Genomic DNA, 21,034 nt, shown 5'->3' on the forward strand with positions numbered 1-21,034 from the left:
GGGGTGCGCGGAACTCCCCAACCGGGGTCTGGGGGGTCCTCTCCCCAAAACGTATTAATAGATATATTTTCCTGTGTTCTGTTGAATTTTGTGCATGTTTGATACATTTATCAGGCTTACTTTACTAGCATGTGTACAATTTCAGCCTAATATTCCAAATGTAGGTGTACAGATCTAATGACAGAAGCAAAGACATCTTTAATAATGACGTCTCATCTGTAAGTCATTACTTAAGTGAATATCTATATGATCTTGCATGCATTGCCCCCACCCCTAAAGCGGGTCCTCCCCCAGAACATTTTTAACATTAGATTTAATCTCCTGTGTTCTGGTGAATTTTGTGCATGTTTGATACTTTTATCAGGCTTGCTTTACTAGCATTGGTACAATTTCAGCCTTAAAATGCCAAATGTTGGTGTACAGATTTGATGACTGAAGCAAAAGGACATCTTTAATAATGATTTCTCATCTTTAAGTCATTACTTAAGTGAATATCTGTATGATCTTTCTTGCATGCATTGCCCCCACCCCTAAAGCGGGGGGTCTGGGGGTCCTCCCCCAGAACATTTTTAACATAGTAGATGTCATTTCCTGTGTTCTGGTGAATTTTGGGAGTTGGATACAAAATCCAGGAGAAATCCAGGAGATTTGCCAATCCAGGAGACTCCCAGGAGAGGGGTTCAAAATCCAGGAGACTCCTGGGAAATCCAGGAGAGTTGACAAGCCTGTGTGCCACATGTCACACAGAATCGATGACAGATCAGAACAATCTCCATTCTCCAGTCCCCAAAATACAGACCTAATAGAAAATAAAAGAGCTGTTTATCCCCCTTTTTTTAGAGATTCAGCTGCCGTTTAAGTAAGAAAAGTGGCTACTTTTTCCACCACTGGAAAAAGTCCTACCTCGGCCACTGTAGTCTGCCAAAACACCATCGCCACGACCCATCCATGACATTTCAGAGGTTTAGTTGTATTACACAACATCTAACCCAGTAGGTCAGACCGTATAGAATATTACATATTTGTAATATTAATATTTTAAAAAGACGGTGTCAGTGGGGGACCTGCTGTTCACGTATTTTGGTTACAAAATGTTATTCAGATTCGGAGTCATTCTCACTCCTGATTGTTCGGAACTTGAGGTGTTCGTTCTGGGTTCTCGTCCTGAAATGGGTCACTGGGACCCAAACGGAGCGATCCAGATGAAAGCAACGCAGGTGGTTTTGTCAAAACACGAGCCCTGTCTCTGGATTGGAGACGTGCAACTGGCAGAGCCGTGCAGAGACAGTCTGTGGTTTAAGTTCATCAAAAGAGTGAAGGGCAGTTACGTCTGGGAAGGTAGAATATGCTTCTTGTCGTGCATGACAGTAATGTGTTCGCCTGTAGGTCCACAATACTTGGATAGTTGGATATATTTTATATATAAATATTCCCACCAAACATGACATCTCACGTAACGAAAAACTAAAGATGTTAGGCTACTAGAAAGCATGGGTTATTATTGTTTGAGGAGAGCTTAGCAAAGGTGGACGGTATTGAGTATTATGCTTTGGGCGACTGGAATGTTTGTGCTTTGCGTAAAGAAGCACCCCTGTTCAAGTCCTTTAATGGGTTATGTAATCAATATGGTCTCACTCAGCTCGTTACCGTACCTACCAGGGTGACGGAGCACTCCCAAACCCTCATAGATCTCATCGTAACCACAGACAAATCCAAAGTCACCGCTAGCGGGGCTATTGTATGCGGTCTTAGTGATCATTACATGATCTACTGTACGCGTAAAATACACAAACCCAAGGCTAGTGGTCACAAAACAGTGGTAGCTAGAAGCCTCAAAAACTACTCCAGTGAGGCATTAAATCACACACTAGCGAATACTGACTTTTCTTCTGAACTGAATTGTACAAATGTCGAAGGAGCATGGTGTGGTTTTAAAACCAAATTGACCAATGCTCTAGACGACGTGGCCCCCTTGCAAACCACCAGGGTTAAAGCCCGCCAAGAGCCATGGTATAACTCAGATATAGCCGAATCAGCTAAACTCAGAGACAAAAAGTACGATGAAAAACGTAAGTGTTGCAAAAAGCTTAGGAAAAAATTCAACCCTGACCTCAAGATCCAAATCAAACATCTTACTGCTCAGTGCAAGAAACTCAGAAACCAGACGATCGCACTATGTAGATCCGCCCAAAAAGACTACATCGACACCAAAATCGACGAATACAAAAATAAACCACGAGACCTATGGAAGTTGCTTAACAACCAATTAGGCTTAAAATCTAAAAACATATGCCACAGCATAAACATCAAAACGGACGCCGCTCTCATTTCTGACAAATGTGAAGTAGCTACCCATCTTAACAAAACCTTTACCACCATGGCCCATTCACTGGTTGAAAGACTGGTCGCCCCATCTGGGCGGTATGGTATAAATTTTGTTAAGAAATACTACAATAAACTGGGTGTCATAAAAGACAGTTTTAAACTTGCCACAGTGACAACTGATGAAGTGTTTAAAAAACTGAGCGCCCTACCTCAGCACAAGGCCACTGGCCTTGATAAAATTCCAGCTAGATTTCTCAGAGATTCAGCCGCCACCATTGCTCCAATCATTACCCACATAATTAACCTTTCCATCGAACAGGGTCATGTCCCACAGGACTTCAAACTAGCAAAAGTAACCCCCCTGCATAAAAAAGGTAGCAAACTAGACCCTGGAAACTACCGTCCCGTTTCCATTCTCAGCTCCATATCCAAAGTCATGGAGAAAATAGTCTACGAACAGATTGCAAGATATCTCGATGAGAATAATCTGATTTACGAGTTCCAATCTGGATTCAGAAAATCTCATTCCACCGACACATGCCTTCTCTATTTGACTGACCAAATCAAACGCGAAGCGGATGACGGCAAATATAGCGGCATGGTCATGATGGACCTCCAGAAGGCATTTGATACCGTAAATCATTCTATTCTGATTGAGAAACTAAAAGCCATCGGTCTTGACAGCGCAGCAGTGAGTTGGATGCAATCTTACCTGGTGGGGAGGGAACAGGTGGTGGAGATTAACGGTACCATGTCCCCCCCCCTCCCAGTAAGCTGTGGTGTTCCTCAAGGTAGCATACTGGGGCCTCTGTTGTTCCTAATATACGTGAACGACATGGCATCTGCTTGTGACTGCAACCTGTTCCTGTTCGCGGATGACTCGGCTCTCCTAGTCTCGGGCAAGGACCACTTGCAGGTTGAGAAGACTCTTAACTCTGAACTAAGTAAGATCTGCACATGGCTTAACGACAACAAATTATCAATTCACCTGGGAAAAACGGAGTCCATCCTCTTTGGAACAAATCATAACCTCAAAAAGGTCGATAACTTCACAATCAAAGTGGGTGACAAGGTCATAACACGAAAAAACGAAATCTCTTACTTAGGATGTATCCTGGAAGCTAATCTTTCCAGTGAAAAGATGACTTCTAAAGTAATAAATAAAATCAACCAACGAACTCGTTTCCTACAGAGGATAGCCCCGATGGTCAATTTTAACACACTGAAGACCATAGCTGGTGCAATAATCCAGCCCCTCTTTGACTACGGAGTCCACGTATGGTATCGTGACGCCCCACAAGCCCTGAAAACTAAACTCCAAACAGCCCAAAATAAACTAATTAGGGTCCTGCTTAGCCTTCCCTATCAGACTCACCTCACCGCTACTCACCAATTAAGAGTGGGGTGGCTCAGAGTAGATGACAGAGTACAGCAGCTTGCAATGGGCCTGGTGTACAAGATACACTACACCACTATGATACCCAAGTACCTGTCAAAATACTTTATAAACATTAAGGATGTCCATAATTACAACACCAGAGGCAGCGCCACAGATCACTTTCAACCCAGAGTCAAAACCAACAAAGGGTCAAACTCTTTTTTCTGCTATACCACCAAAATGTGGAAAGCCTTACCGAAGGCCATAAAGGAGTGTGGATCACTTGCATCCTTTAAAATTGCCCTGAAAAGCCACTTACAGGCAGCAGCCGTTCGCAACTGGTAATAATGAACCTAGCCCCAACCCTACCCTCCCCTGCCCCTTCTTTGTATATACTGTTTGTTTAAGAATTACTGTCTTTGTTTTGTTTTTCTTTACATATCTACTGCATAGTACTGTGTTCTATCTGTCTGTCATTCAATGTTATATGAGATACTTAAATGGTTTCCAGTGGAAATAAGCTTAGTCTTTTCATGGATCTCCTTTTAGTAGACCTTGTACCAGTGAACTGTACCGTCATGAAACTGTACCTTTTCCTATGCAAACTTCTAATAAAGTCTTCAATCAATCAATCAATTGTAATGCTTCATTTTAACCACTTGGTGGCGGTAAAGACACACCTCAAATTGCATCTTGCTGATATGTGATAATTCATTAATGTCATCAATGGATACTTGCTTGGGTAAAGGATCCATGATGTGCCATGCCAGAATGTATTATATGATATTCTCTTATAAATTCTCCTTTTATTTTTGATAAAAGAGAACCTGACACATTTTTTTTACCTTATACTAAAAGGTCACTGTGTCAGATAGGAAGCCGAATGAAATGTCCACGATGTGAAGTTGTGTATTGTGTTACGTTGTCCTGTTCTCCTTCATACGACATCTGGCAATGGTCACTACAGGTCATTGTCTTTGTCACCACCAGGCAACGGCCCACATCATGACAGATGTTGTATTTATGACCAGAGCAATGTCGTGGATGGAGTGTACTGCCACCCGATTGGTCACTGGATAGAGGAGACAGGCCACACGGATGAGATGAAGCACACTACTGACTTTTACTTTGGTGTGGCTGGTCAACAGGCAATGCATTTCTCCAGGTAACTAGTTTGGCATGATGGTGTCAGGATGGAATATAATTATGCACTAACTAACCACCTTCAATGTCAGATCATCTAATTGATGGGGGGGGGGGGGTCATCAGAGTTCAAGCTCAGTTTTATTTTAAATAAACATGCTTAAGGTGATTGTGAATTTTGATATGCCATGTATGTGCAGTACAACCTAGCGTCTTTAACTCTTCAGTACTTTGCTAATCAGACATTGGTCTACAGTAGTGGTTCTCATGTCGGGGACCCCCAATTTAATATTTATTTGCCCGCAGATCCCTATCTGAATAGATTTTGTGCCGTAATTGAAGATTTGTGTAAATTCTTTCAAGAGTATTTCAACATTTTCACAATTTTGCTAGATCTGACCCTTTTTTGTTGTTAAAATAGCAGATCTACAAGCTCACAACACATAGCATTGTAGACTGGCTATTTTCGAATTGCCAGTAACTAGGGGTAAAGTGGTTAAACAGATTTTGAATCCACGACATTGGGCCCCACTTTGAGGACCGCTGCTCTACAGCAGATGCATCAAATCAATGTTTTTCTGTTAATGATTTCCTCTTGTGGTTTCCAGGCTGAATCAGCTCTCTTCATCAACTCTCCTTTATATTCTCATACGCTATGTGTTCTCCTCACGTCTGGAGTATCCTGAAACGGGGCAAACGGGGACTCCCAGGGGTCCTTGAGGTGATTCCAGGGGGTCCTCAGCAAAAAGCATCAAAATCTATTTGAACCACTTTAACCCTATGCTATCTGTGTGATGCATTGTGAGCTTGTAGATTGGCTGTAATTCATATTTTTTAAACATTTTAACAACACAAATCTTGTATGGTGATCCCTGGCCAAAAATACTTTGAGATGGGGGTCCGGCGGTCCACTGCCAAATTCAAGTTAGGCTGGAGGTCCTTAACATGAAAAAGGTTAAATAATTCCAGCACCACACTCTAAACACGTTTGCACAATAGCACAACATGTACAGTATACAGTAGTACTTAAGTGACAGAGATCAATGCATCAACACTCTCCAAGGGAGTACGTTATGTGTTGTTTGTATTTGTGATATGCAAACATCTATCTAATTTAAACATCTTATCAAACATCAAACATCTATGTAATTTAATAATGCTCAAAATTAATGAGGTCCCATGAGGTGGTACATCTCCTTATATCACAGAAGGAGCCTGTTTGTCATATTTCTTTCTCCTCTCTCTTGTATACTTGTGTTTTTCAATGGCCTGATAACCTTTCTGTTTCAGTAGTTAATTAGATTAATTCTTCCCTCTTTCAATGTCATAGTTATGACTTGATTTTCTTTAAGGAATTTCTACTTGGTTTAGTTTAGGACAGTGAAGAGAGACAAGTGAGTGAAAGCAAAAAGGAGACAAAATAATAGGCTACATCATGAGCCAAAGGTAGGGCATTGACAGCTCTTAAGGCAGTGGCTTAGCACTTATACTTACTTCATACTCCCTGCTTCTGTCATAAAACGCTGTAAAGTTCACTGAAAAGAGCTGTTAAGTTGTTTGTTTGTGACTGACCCACCACTTGTGTCCAGTAAACATCATGAGCTCCAGGCTCACTTAAGCAGAGTGTTATGGTCCAGGATTTCTCTCATAGATGCTCTTTCTATGATTGCTACCAATAAGGCATGACCTCATATCTAAACTTAACTGGAACTCATACTTGGTTTGCGCAGCCGTGCATAGAGCACATCTCCAAAAGCACGTCTGACCATAGTGGGCACCACAAATGCGAATGATTTAACCATACTGTACGTCATAGAAACAATATTACCTCTGCAGCTTCGCAGGGCCCTAGGTAGACCACCTAGGACAGGGGTGGGCAACATCTCTTTCCAGGGGGCCATACTGACTTTGATAAAGCGAGTGAAGGGCCATGCGTTGGACAATTGAAACTAGTGCTGAATGAAGTTAAAACTGCATGAATTTGATAGACACGACAGACAAACATATTGCCTATTTTGTGTGGTGTCTTTAAGGCTTATGAATTATTTTATGAATATGGATCCATGGCAGACTGTTTCGCTGTTAACATTATAAACGTTTAACATTTGAGAACATACGGATGGAATGTACTCAAATGGTACATAGGCCTTCGTATTAATTACTAATAATGAATTGGAGTTACGTTCAATTGATTTCCCTAAAAACATGATGCTGCCTTTTAACATTTTATGGGGGTCATTTTGTTTTTCTTGAGGACTTCGAGGGCCGTATTGAGATGGTCGAAGGGCCGGGTCCGGCTCACGGGCCGTATGTTGCCCATGTGTGACCAAGGACCACCCAGAGCACCCCTCCTGGTTGTGTATGTGACCTTTTCTGAAGCACTTTTCAATTGATTAATAATTAATTCATCTTTGCAATGGGTAGGAGGAAAGTGAGTTAGAATTGGGGTTTGTCCTCTGGGTACCTCATACTGTAGATAGCTCATATTTGTTAGCCTGTGCCAAATTCATTAGGCGAATGACATATTAAAAGTGCTAAAAGACCGTCAATGAATTTGTCTAAGAGGGATGGAAAACCTAGTCAAGGAGATTGATTGATCATTGTGCATATGACACTCATCTTCTTCCTCCTCTTCCTCATTGGGTTTTATGTCCTCTCCTCAAGGAAGTAGACAGCCATTTGGCTCAGGTTCATAACAACTCAATGAAGTTTGGCTAAATGAGGTCACTGCTTTCAGACTTAATGCTCCATTCTACTATTGAAATAGAGCTCAACAGAGAATATGAGCCTTTGGCTCCATATACTGCATGATGACCGACAAATTGGGTGAAGCGGAGAATGCCAGCACAACACAGTCAATTAACCCACACTTGCCCTCCTTGCTTAAAGCACACAGCACTGTGTTATGGTATACCAGACACAGAAGAAATGAGTTGAAATACCCCTAAGGCAGTGAGCACTTGTCTTGCATAGAAATGAGCATGGTTACCTGGTCCCATCAGGTTTTAATTGGTGTCTGAAGACCTTACAAGCTTTATGTCAAGGACCTGTGTTCAGTTCAGTTGGAGGCACCATGCCCTTGTATCTCTCCTATTAATAGCTTTTTAAATTAGGCTCACTGATCTTATGATAGTGTCGCCCCAAGTATCATATACACGCAGATTAGCGTGTATATTTCCCCATAATGCTTAAAATCGGAGGAGAGATCTCAAGGCTATCCATATAGAGCAGTTATGATATCCAATAGGATTCTATTTCTATTTCTGAAAAGGATTAGTCATACATTATAAATTAGTAACTTTCATTTGGTACATTATTGTAAGTCTTCATGAGTGAGGCAAAGAAACCATGGATGTACATTTTTTGGATGGTTTGCCAATAAGGCCAATTTAAGCTCAGAGAATTTGTTGCGGGTTTAATCAGCATGGTTAAGGGATTTAGATTATAACTACGGAACTAATGTCTAATTTACAAAGGTTGCGGATAATTACACAATCTGTGCAATTAGACCCCTTTGGTGTCATTGTGCATGCTTGTACCGTGGAAATAAAAAAGCAGTAAGCACACTAGTTGAATTGCAAGTGCATAGACAGATTTCAAAGTTCAATAAGTAAATGTCAAGATATTCTTTGAAAAATTTGAGAGCACAAGACAGATTGGCACCCCCGTCATCCACGGTCGAAATATGAAGCAGACTAACTATGCTATGGTGACAAGATGTTTAAGCCTAATTAGAATAATACAATTCATCTTGCTCAAACTCTCACTCTAGACAAAGTGGCTTTAAAGGAAATGAAGCTTTCTAGGACAGCATATTGTTTCTATGACATATGGTTAAACTATTTGCATTTGTGGTGCCCACTATGGTCAGAAGTGCTTTTAAGATGCGCTCATGGCTGTGCAACCAAGTAGAGTTCCATGGTGGGGGTGGGTGGACATGGGTGACATTTTCAACCTTTTCACCCTGTTGCTGTTTGCGTGCCTGTTGGTTAAAGTCAGCTATTTAAATTGGTCTTCTTTATCTCAAGTTCTTGAATGTTTCTATGGCTTATTGTTATTGTGCATATTGCACTTTGTTTTGTTATTTATTGCTTAGTCTTAGTGCATTGCTTGGCCCCTACCTTGTATCGCTGCTTGCATCTATATTTTTGATAGTTTTACATGTTATTTAATTTGTTGAGTAGTTTTCATGTCCATAGAGAGTAGTTAACCTTATTGATTTGATTTGATTTGAATTGTGATGTTAAAGAGAAGATAATGATGCTGTGATGTTGTCGCACCACAGATTTTTAAAAGGCAGCCTTTGTTTGAATAGAGGAGGCGATCGATATTTTTAATGTTTCACCTTTGACATCTGGGTAAAACCCCTAATATTCCCAAATACAAGATCCCAATTTCATTCTGTTCTATGACGTAATTTCCTATGTAAAACACGACGGACAGATGCTTACTTACTCCAATAATGCGCAATAGGTAAACTTATCTCAAATAAATATCAGCGTCGCTGCAAACCACCGGGTTCAACTCTCCATATCAAATCCAAATCCTATTACTGTTTTGTTTTTTCTTCTTTCAAAAAGATCTCAACACACCTTATCGCAACACGCTGTGAGCTTGTAGAGCTGCTATTTCAGCTATTCTTTTAACCTATAATGAAATATGGAATGACATTTCTTAAACTGAAAATGGATAAAAAATACATTTTTGGTGCCATGAAATGTTCATCTGTATTGAGAAATTAGTATGCATACCTTTTTGTATAGTTATATAGTTTGCAATAATAATGTGTTGTTGTTTTGTCTCACAGCACACTAGTGTGCCTCGAGTCGGCACATAATTGGTGAGAAAAACTGGTTTAAGTAATCTCTTGGCTCAGCAACAGGTTTGTAGATCAACAAATAATACATTCAATTTGACAACTGCTAAGCAAAACTAGCAGCCTTCAAATAGATGGGTGGAGGCTTGGAGGGTGGGAGAGAGAGGTAAAGAGAACCAGAACCATCAGGCACTGATCAATACAGTGCTTTGTCAGTGCAATAACCCTGACAACAGATGGCAATCTGATTTTCTGCTTGTATAATATACTGTATAACTGCAGTGAGAATGCTTAAAAGTACACGGCATTACTTGTCTGCCGATATTCTAACAAAATGTATCCCTCAGTTATTCATGTTTTTATCTGTTATTTTACTGATATTTTTACGAGATGAAAACAGTGCGTGAGTGGTGGAGTCAAGTCATTGAATGCAGAGCGGTCACCAAAAATAAACAGACTGGGGAGACGAGTAGATATTCTAGGCCAGTCATTCTTTTCCACAGAATGATAGGTACTTTATAGCTGACCAGAATCCCACAGAAATTGCGTACTAAAGTACTATCTTTGTAAAGCCACCTTCAACACTGAGCTGTCAAACTAATTCACTTTATGCAGCCTGGAGGGTGTCCAGTATACTATTTATTTGAAATGGATTAGTCTTGATGGCAGTTTCCTTGAAAAGAAAAAAAGTCCCCTTTCCGAAGAGTTCTTTCCCATTCTGCTTCTGTAAATTATACATTTGTGTCAGTTTCTTAAGTCAATTTAAGAGAGTATAAATTAGAATCTGAGGCCACAAGGATGTTAGCATAGCAGCCATAGGCCATAAGCCATAATGATGATGATAATAATGGTAATAGTATAATAGTAATAATGGTGATTGTCATTGTCTACTGCCTCTGCAGTTTTCAAAGGTTCATTATGGGACATTTGTTCTTCCATTAGAATTCATGACAAATGTGATCAAATTATTTAAAGTAGTGTGGTAGCATTTGGACTTGGGGAGCCTACAGAAGATAGAAATTAATTTAATGGCATTTGCCATTTTCTATGCATTTAAGTAAATGAAGCATGTTCTGTTCATTAGATGCCAGCGATTCAAGCATTTCACTGAGGGTCATTTTAATGATTATACTTGTCGTATAGTATTTGGACCATACCTGAGAACAGACATGATTATTTTCAGTAATTGTTTTCCATTGGAATCTACTCAAACAGGTTTCTAAAAGGGAGAAACTTCAGAAAATATAAGATGTCTGTTTTTAAAGGCTTTTCTGCCTTTATTGATAGATCAAGTGAAGATAGACAGGAAAGAGGGAGAGAGAAGCGCAGCAAAGGTCGTCTGGAACGGGACTCGATCCCATGAAGCGATGTCAGGCATTAGAGCCTACAGTATGTGGTATGCGCCTGGACCACAAGGCCAGTGGACGCACCTCTTGTATGTAAGATATTGCTGTTAGCAGACGGAAGATGTCGCACCAACATGTCTTGTACTAATTGCTTTTAGCTGTATGAGTGAGTGACAAATAAACCCCCTTGATTCTTGATTCAGAATTTTAGTCCTAAGCAGAACACGGATAATTGGAAGTTTCTCCCAAGATTGCCCTTAAGAGAAACTGTGCATACCTACATTTATTTTCTATTTCGATTGGTTAGAGTGTGAAACTTAATCTACTCAATCTACAACATATTCTACAAACTACAATCACATTTCTGACTCTTAGGTCAAAGGATTTAGGACAAATGTTTTCTTTATGCAATTGTACTTGGTGAAAAGGTTCTGCTCTTGAGGATGTTCTCCAATGAGTTCAAGAAGCATGCAAACGGTTTATTCCGGGCGAGCAACGAAACCATATCATCAAAGACATCATCTATTAACATTAAAACCATAGCCGAAAAAACAGACATAATGAAGATACAGCCTGAGCAGCGTTCTAGAACAAAATGTCAATGTGGTCAATCTGAGTTAACACATGCAGCAGTGGCTTTGATAATTAGCAGAGTAAGAGTTTGAGCTGTCATATTAAAAATGAGATGCTGATTACTGGGCCTGGGACTAATGAGAAACGTCATTAGTGGTGTCTAAGGAGTTTTGAGTAATCTTTAGATGAGCTGTGGGTAACCGTGTTACAAATGCGTCTCACCCAGTGGCTCAGCAACGTTCTTTTCAGGAACAACTCAGAGGACTCCTGATCGTAGCCAACAGTCAATAAGCTCAGAGAGGTCTCTGTGGTGTCACTCTGGGACGGTAGCAGTTCTTTCACGTCATTTTCTTTAATGTAATGTCCTCTGGCTGTGGGGGTTCTGCATGCTAATGCTCTTGTGCCAAAAGAGCCTGCAGCAGACCAGAGTGACCTCAGAGAGTGGAGAGTGAGAGGAGGCTGAAGTCAATAAAATATATAGTCTCTCAAGAGTCAGACGCGTTAACTCTCACCTCTCACAATTTTCAAATGCTTCCGCTTATCCGCCTATAATTCAGAAGCCCTGAAAATTGAGTATTAAAATGGGCGGGACATTCTGTATTTTACCCACATCCATTTTACCTGTGCAGTTTTCCTTCTGGAGAACAACCGAACAAGTCAAAGCCTAGCCACCTAGCTGCTTAACGGAAATGGAAATACAAAAAGATATTTTGGACTCAACTCGTTCTGAACTTTGCAAAGTTAAGAAATCGAAAGCTGTCATCTTGGAAAATGACAGCTTCCTTTTCTCAACTTTTTACCGGGTGGACTTACAGACCATCTCTTGAGTATTCGAAGATTGTGGAAGAGATATTCCAGCTTGAGAGACTAATAAAATATAACTGCAGGCAAGCAATGAGGGAGGGAAGGAGACAGATGGATGCTGGCTTTTCTGATAATATTGTCCTCTCCGTTCACAAGTATTTGATTTGTGAAAATAGGCAACCTTGCCTGTGGTATGACAGCTCCATTTAGTGTGTATGTATGTGTCCTGTCAACATACATACACACACACACACACACACACACACTAATCATTCATTGTTGTCACCCTCCAGGGTGCTGCCTCGAGTGTGGCTGGGTAGCTGTCCACGGCAGGTTGAACACGTGACGTTCAAATTGAAGCAGGAACTCGGCGTCACTGCGGTGATGAACTTCCAGACGGAGCGGGACGTGGTAAACAACTCTGAGGGCTGCAAGCGCGACCCTGGAGAGGCCATGACGCCAGAGACCATGATGGACTTGTACAGGGACTGTGGCCTGGTGTATGTGTGGATGCCAACGCCAGACATGAGCACTGAAGGTGAGGAGAATTATAGTGCATGCTTTGTCCTGTCAATCACAAGATAGGCGTGTATGCTTAACCCATTAAGACATGGAACCACTTTAACCATTATGTTATGCTTTAACTATTAAACAACAGTAGATCTAGCAGCTATACAAGCTCACAGCGCGGCACAGAGTGCCGCGCTGTGAGCTTGTATAGCTGCTATTTTTCAATAGTTAAAGCATCAAATAATGGTTAAAATAATAATGCGTTACAGGTTTAAATGGGTAAAAATAAGGCCACTTAGAATGCTCCTCTGGTAAATACAATTGCAGATAAAATCCCCAAAGATTGACATTCATGGTTTAAGTTGTTGAGGAACAAAAGGTTTTGAAAGAAAACATGGGCAAGAAGATACTGGGAAAACATTTTGGGGCAATTACTGGGTCCAGTAGGGGCCCCTCAGGTGGAATATTAACTCATTTACTGCTTTAAAAAAGTCGTCCTATGTGGTTTTCTGCCACAATGTCCTTACCTTTTAATGTGGGCACGTGCGTGTCCAGCGTGCACAACGGTTCATCTTTCGAAAACGGCCATCCTCTGTGATAATCCATGCAACCATGTCTGCACTACAGCTACTAGTGCAAACAAGTAAGTAAAGCATTGGAGTTGCGTCCCCAATGCAAGTGTTGTCCCGCCCCCTGTATCTGGTTCACATACATCCGTATCACGTCCCAAACGGAAGTACTGTCTCTAGAGTGTTAAAAACGTCGGATCGGCGATCATACTTTTATGATCAAGCTTGTATATCTGCAATTGTTTTTAATAGTTAAAGCATAAAAGCATTAAAGTGGTTAAAATCGAGAAAAGCTCACGGTCCTTTGTCTCCACCTGCAGGTCGGATCAGGATGCTTCCTCAGGCTGTGTTCTTGCTGCACGGTCTCCTGGAGAACGGCCACACAGTTTATGTTCACTGCAATGCCGGGGTTGGAAGGTCAACTGCTGCTGTGTGTGGCCTGCTCATGTATGTCCTTGGCTGGAGCCTAAGGAAAGTGCAGTACTTTGTCACTGCCAGGAGGGCGGCGGTGTACATAGACGAGGAGGCTTTAGTTCAAGCCCAGACTGACTTCGTCCAGAAGTTTGGACTGCTGCGATCATCCCTCGCCCCAGAGATAATGTTGAGTTGATGCTGAACTGTCGCGTAATGCATGTTCTAGTTGTTCTGGAGAACAAATACACTACTTTGCACTTCGAGCTGCAAACGCAAAATTTGGATCGGAAATGTCATAAGTGAGTTAATTAAGCAGTGTTGCCGTAGTCTTGGGTTGCGCGCCCCGGCCCCGACGACCCATATCTTTTCTGACCCCCCCAAGTTCACACCTCGACAACTGTTTTAACAAAGAAACGTTCGCGACCCCCCCAAACATTGAATCACCATTGCACCACTGGAGTTAAGTAACTGATTTTCAGGTATCCAGAGACAGTCCTGCTAGCTGACAGCAACACATACTGTAGGCAATTAATCCTACTTAGCTTTTAGCTACGGGAAACACTCTGTGCCATTTAGCATATAGGCTATGGTTATTAATTGCACAACAGGGGCCTGTTGAGAACAATATAGCTGTAATGTCTGCAGGCTTTTGTTTCAGCCTTGTTTATATAAATCGAACAAATGAACAGAGCTGACATTTTGAAAAGGCAACTTGCAATTGATGTTGTGCTGCTTTAAAGAACATTAATGAATGAGTGGGACTCACAGCCAGATTAGATGATCAGACTGAGTAAATGTAACTGTTCTCACAGTTCAAGGCGCAGGGTCAGCAAGGGATTCTATACAATTTCTCCACCTGCCTCTTTTTACCACCCAGGTCTTATTTAAAAAGAGTATTCCTCCGTCACCAATGCTTCTGCAGAATCTGCACCATTTCAGAGAAATGTGCCTAAGCATTGTGCGGCAAAATGTAATTTCCTTCCAAACAAATAAATTCTTAAAACCAAAACGCCGACTGCTGTATCTCCCTCTTTCTGTCAGAGCAGATTTCAGCCTCAGGGAATAGGGATAGAGAAGAACTAAACTCTGCCAAGCTATCAGGGTGTGATAGCGGTTCATCTTTATTCATCCTGGAGAGGCTTTTCCTGCCTATCCGTTAAGCCATTTGTTTTCTTGCACAACATGCACACTTTGCAACCTGCTGTGAGCTTATAAATCTGCATTTTATTTATTTTATTTTTAATTTGTGAAAAAATGTAAAATGCATTACCGGTAATTAAAGTAATTCTGCTTATAATGACATGTGTGGTAAGGTGGTTACATCCCAATGGACACCTGGACTTGTCTGAAGGCATACCAGTGTGCCTCTGCACACCGTTTGTAACAACTGCTCTAAGCATTAAAAACAACATTGCTGATGGACAGTTTTGATGCATACACAATGAGGCATTAGATTATGCTGTTTATTGGCAAATTCAGAATTTGGGATTTGTAGGATTTATTACTTAAGAAATAGGCATAGAATACATTGTTTAATCTATGCCCAACTTAAGAGGATATTAATGTCAGTTGGAAAAGAGAGAGAGATAAAGTTTCTTAGACTTCTAAACTATTCTTATTTCTGCTCATGAGTCCCATTAGAAAAAGTGCACTTTATGAGTCCCTGCATTGGTTACTGACAGAACTCGGGTGTCTGGTGAGACTGGTGGGCGGATTGAGCATATGTGGGTGTTCTTTTTTGAAAGATAATATCATAACACTTTTCACAAATATTGAATATAACTTTTTGCCTCTTTGTGGTTTTGGATCTGTACAGATACTAGTTGAAGACCCCTAGATAGATAGATATATAGATAGATAGGCCTTCTACATTTATTTATATTTTATAAAGAGCTGTTTTTGTTCAACTAGAGGACACCTATGTCGCACCACCGAACCGACCAATATGTCTGAGTCATAGTGTTGGCGGAGGCTTTGTCAAGAGTACCAGATGTACTGTGTCCCTTTTGTGCCCATAGGCTTATATTGAGATTTCTGTCTGTCTACCTGTTATTTTTGTGTGCCTATTTTGTCATAGAGATTTGTATACTGGTGGATAGGATATGGTGCTAAGAAGACACCCCAGAACAGGGATAAACCTTAGCTTCATCATTGTTTAATAACAAAATCACACCTAGTGTGACTTGAGCACCTGAGCGGTCCTATTTATGACTTAATTTCATTAAGTGTCACGCGACGCTTGGCCAATGTGACCCTGGTCATACAACAAACTTTGAGTGCTTTGTGCCAAGATGTAGGCCTGATGTAGGCCACGCTTCAGAGCCCGGACAAAGCCAGATGTTGGAGCTTAGCTCCTTCTAGGAAACACCGCTCAAAAAAAAAATAATAATAATAGAAAAGACCTGGCACAAACATTTTTTAATTAAAAAAAAAGAATTACATTTGGACATTTTTTTTAAACAATATGTTTATTTTGTGTTTTTTTCCATACTTTTTTTAGACATACAAGACAACAAATACAGTACAATAAAAAGCTACATTCAGACAAAACAAAAAAGAATACAACATACAAAAAAAAACTAAAAACAAAATACCTGACACTAACACGACACAAGAATATTAAATAATTATGAAACAAAGAGCACATATACCATTAACATCCAGAGTCCTATGCCACAAGGCCATACAAGTGACTGTAGAGAGAAAGCAGCTACCCTACTCCCGTTTCCTCCATCAAATAAGAAAGATCGTTGCCCTTGACATACTGAATAAAATTCCCCCATATTTTCTCAAATAGCTCTTGTTTGTTTTTGAGAGTGTATGTGATTCTTTCTAAAGGAAGGCACAAAGATAGTTCCCTAAACCACTGAGCGATGCTAGGTTTCCCTGTCTTTTTCCATGAAAGGGCGATAACCCTTTTGGCTTGTAGGAACCCAAGGTCCAGAAATTTTATCTCACAGTTTTTTATCTTATGGCCGATCGGGTAAAGGCCTAATAAGAAAAGTTTGGGATCTAGCTCGATGTTAATAAGTAGTATCCGTTGTAACTCCTTTCTAACCTCCCAAAACTCCTTTATTCTTGGACATGCCCACAAACAATGGAACAGAGTGCCTTTATCATCGTTACATCTGATACAAGTGTCTGGGATATTAGAATTAAATTTGTTTATTCTTTCTGGCGTGATGTACTGTACATCAGCCATTTGGACATTTGTAATTGCAAAAATGTTATACAATGTTTTACATGTCCATGCAAAATGGACAGGCCATCAAATACTTATTACGTAACCGTATGTCCCTTTTCTGATTGGACAATATAATAATGGTGAGACGTAATGTGAGTCATCATCAGCAGCACTGCTCACTTCACACGGTTGTGATTTTTATTTTTGTTGTACTGAAAATGTATTTAAGAATCACACTACTGTATCATACCGTACATTTAGTTATTTGTGACACCCGATAGAATAAGTATTGATGTATTCACAATCACATATTAGCTATGTGATTCTTCTACCAAAGCTACTTTGTGTAATTTAATCCTCTATATTCCATACTACAACATGAGCTTGTTGTTGTGATTGTTGCTCTGGCCTTATCTCGGCAGTGGGCCAAGCATGGCATTGGCCTCTATTTATTCCCACTGTTCCTTCCCTTTATAGACACATTCATTCTACTGATTTAAGCCATCACAGAACTATTCTTTAGATCCGGCTCTGCAGTTTTCCTCCCTGTTTATTCCCTAATGGATCCGCCACCCAAGATGGATCCTTCCCTGTTTTTTTCTTCCCACTACTGTAAGATGATATGAAATAAAACATTTAAGAGAAAAAGCTTCCCTGAGGTGAAGACCACAGTTTATGGAAAATCATTCCTAAGGTGAAGACCACAGTTTATGGAAAATCATTCTTAAGGTGAAGACCACAGTTTATGGAAAATCATTCCTGGGGTGAAAGACCACAGTTTATGGGACAAATAAAAACTCTGACTTCACAGGGTGCCCAGTGATGTTAGGACATGACAGGACAGCTTGCCTGGAAGAGCTGTTACAAAAAACATTGTCCTGTCATCTCATATCCACAAATTATTTGTAGGACTTGTTAAATATTCATTAAGGGTATTTAACATAATTCAAGACATCTTTTAAAGAAAGTGGAGTTATGTGTTATTGTGAAACTGTTCTTGGTAAATCTCATTTAGTGGAATCCTGTGAGATGAAAGTGTCAGTATTTGATATTATGAAATGAATCATTCATATCAAGGCCTGTACTTTGTTGCTCTCAGACCTTTTAGTCGGCACTAATACAATCAGGCGAGGAGGAGTGTGAAGACTCATTCATTAAGTATTAGTAATATAGTATTAATATCTTCTTCGTAGCAGTGTATTTTGCGGGCCCTCAACAACTAAACAAGTTGTGGTTAAGGCAAACATCATTGATCTAGGCCCTATTTTTCAATTATAATTTATTTGCAGAACCATCACAGCACAGTTGCACACACCTGCATATGATAATGTTCTAAACAGAATGTATATAATTACACGCTCATCAAATGCCCTATTCTCTATGCTCTCTTTTTGGACTCATGAAAAAACCTGTGGTGTGAAAAATATACCCGATTCTGATTCTGTTTTACATTCAAACGGCATATTATGAACACTAGGGGCATCGATAGACAAGTGTTAGTGGTTCTATGTAGGTGGTCTATGTACCACATCATGTACTTGCCTGACAGCAAGTCCAGGGTTCGATTCCTGAGCCCGACAGACCTTTGCTGTATACCACTGGGTCGGGTCCCTTAATTTTTGGTTTCCTACTTTTTCTTTTCTTCTTTTTTCCCAAAACATTTTCAAAAAACATCCCCCCAAAAATGCAATGATTTTCTTAAGTAATTTGATTAATAAAATAGATATTGAAGAAATTCCATACATTTGAAAAGAAATGTTTCAGAAATAGTGAAAATAGCAGATCTGCTGTTTTCACTAGTTTGGGACGGGTCCCGGCAAACTTATAATTTGTCTTTTGTGTCTCGAGCTAAAAACGTTTGGAAACCACTGCCGTATACCATTCCCTAACACCGCTTACGGTCTCTACACTGTAACTATCGATAAAGGCAGAAAAAAATAAAATAAAATGTTGAACACATTCTTCATTTGAATACATTAATTCAAATGCGATTCAATTTTAGCGATCACATTCAATTGGGATTGACAGAGGGCGTATGGGCGTGAATACTTTGATGAAACAGAACACATACGTACCTCCAAGAATCAGAATCATACAGTAAAGCAACTACACAACTGCATACAGTATCACTATGTCTTGAGTCTTGACTATGGTGTGACAGCCTGTACAGTGACAATCACAGTACCACACAATATGCAGGTCTTTCAAAATCCAGTATTCTATAGCTTTGTACAATGGAAAAATAGTGCCCAAACTTTTTGTTTCAGTTCCTGCAACTGTTTGGCAACAGGCTGTTTTCAGCAGCCCAATTAGCCAGGCACTGAACACTGTGTGAACAACAGTCTGCCTTGCCTTGGCAGACAGTGCTCGTTGAACTTTCCTCAGCTTCCGGTCTCCCGTCTGCGAGATGGATGGCGTGTTCAATTTGAAATAAGAGAGACACAGAAAAATATAATAATAGTCCGGAGAGGAAGTATGCGTGCAAATAAGTCATTGACATTCAGGAAATCGAATGCCAAGTACTAAAACTTCCAACGAGTAAATTTCCCAGGACTGCAGAAAGAGAAATGCGGTTCTTCTGCCCTCCAAAGGCACATGTTTTGGCTTTTCAAACATTTGCCATCCATCTTCCATAGGCTTCTATTAGCTTGGTAGGGTGTGCACCTGACACTCATTTCATTCATCATGGAAGTGAGCTTTCTCACTTCTCAAAAGCCTTCTCGCCTACAGACACCTCCAACAACTCTCTCTGTCTCATGCACAGTAAATTATTAAACGTGTGATTTACATTTACTGCTCACAGTCACTCAGTTCCAGGTTAATTTATCTAATCTATTCTGAGCACACAGGCTTATCATTTGCATATGTGCTTATGAAAAACATAGTGATGTAGACATTGTTTTTCCCTATCACAAACTGACTTTCATGCTAATTTGTCTATATTCATTTGTTCTATTCAGGGCCCAGGCATATCACTTGCAATGCCTCAGTATGTGCTTATGAAAAACATGGTGATCTAGACAATTCTTCACTTTCACACTAACCTTCTGTCATGCAGGGAGCTACCAACTCTGTAAGAAACAAAAGAGTAATATACCTTTAGTTGAATGCAGATAGCTTTTTCATTTAATGCACTGGTCATGCATGTAGTGAACAATGCAGCTTTAAGACTAGGTTACAGCTGCAATGTGTGATATGTTATATAATGATAAATAAGGGGGATTCCGGTTATAAACCACTGCATAATAACTTCTAGTCACTAGCCTGGCCAGCCAGCCTCATACTGTGCATTCACTCACTCGTTCCTTCCCACAATATAAGTCTGGACTTTGGGCTATAGGCAGCTTGAAAAGTGGGCAGGAGTATTGCCTTGACAGACAGACTCCTCTAAACAATCAGCGTAGCAAAACATCTCTTTGCCGGCAAACAAACTATTTTCGGGCCGATGAACTCCTCTAGCGCATACTCCTGTTCCTTTTTAATTGTTGTAATAATTGATTCCAACTCTGAAATAACTTCACTTATGGCTTGTTTTATTGTTTCAGCGTTAACTGTTACATTTATTGCATGGAGGACAGCTATGTTGTTTTGAAAATCCTGCAGCAAGCATCTACGTCACCATCTACACATGGACCAATCAGGGGAAGCTTTTCACTTGTTGTGCGGACAGCAGTTGAAACGCAGTCACTGATTGGCCCCGATCAGAAAATGATCGGGGCCAACTTCTCTCGGTGCCTATCTGTTGAAGTCCAGTCCTCATACTGTGGGAAGGAGGGTGACGACTCACATTTACACTTTTAGTTTATTCAGTTTGTCATATGCCAAAACATTCTTATGTTTTAACTGACCTGCATTTTCTCCCCAACACAAAAGCAATGGCAGAAACTCACTCCAAGAGTATAACAGTGTTTTTCTAACCCTAGTGGCAGGCGCCTCTAAGGATGACTGTCAAACTGTCTGTCTGTCAGCCGG

The 21,034-nt window shown here is 40.4% G+C and overlaps 1 protein-coding gene across 1 annotated transcript; it reads left to right on the forward strand.

Annotated features, from left to right (window-relative positions):
- Positions 1–1,091: 1,091 nt before the first annotated feature.
- epm2a (EPM2A glucan phosphatase, laforin) lies at positions 1,092–14,074 on the forward strand (the record flags this gene model as incomplete). The annotated part of the gene is made up of 4 exons (XM_080744955.1): positions 1,092–1,338; positions 4,694–4,868; positions 12,679–12,923; positions 13,785–14,074. 4 exons carry the CDS (start codon positions 1,092–1,094, stop codon positions 14,072–14,074), a joined length of 957 nt encoding a protein of 318 aa, XP_080601081.1.
- Positions 14,075–21,034: the final 6,960 nt, after the last annotated feature.

Source organism: Nannobrachium achirus, assembly GCF_963921795.1.
Source record: "Nannobrachium achirus genome assembly, chromosome: 16".
NCBI classification, from domain to species: Eukaryota; Metazoa; Chordata; class Actinopteri; order Myctophiformes; family Myctophidae; genus Nannobrachium; species Nannobrachium achirus.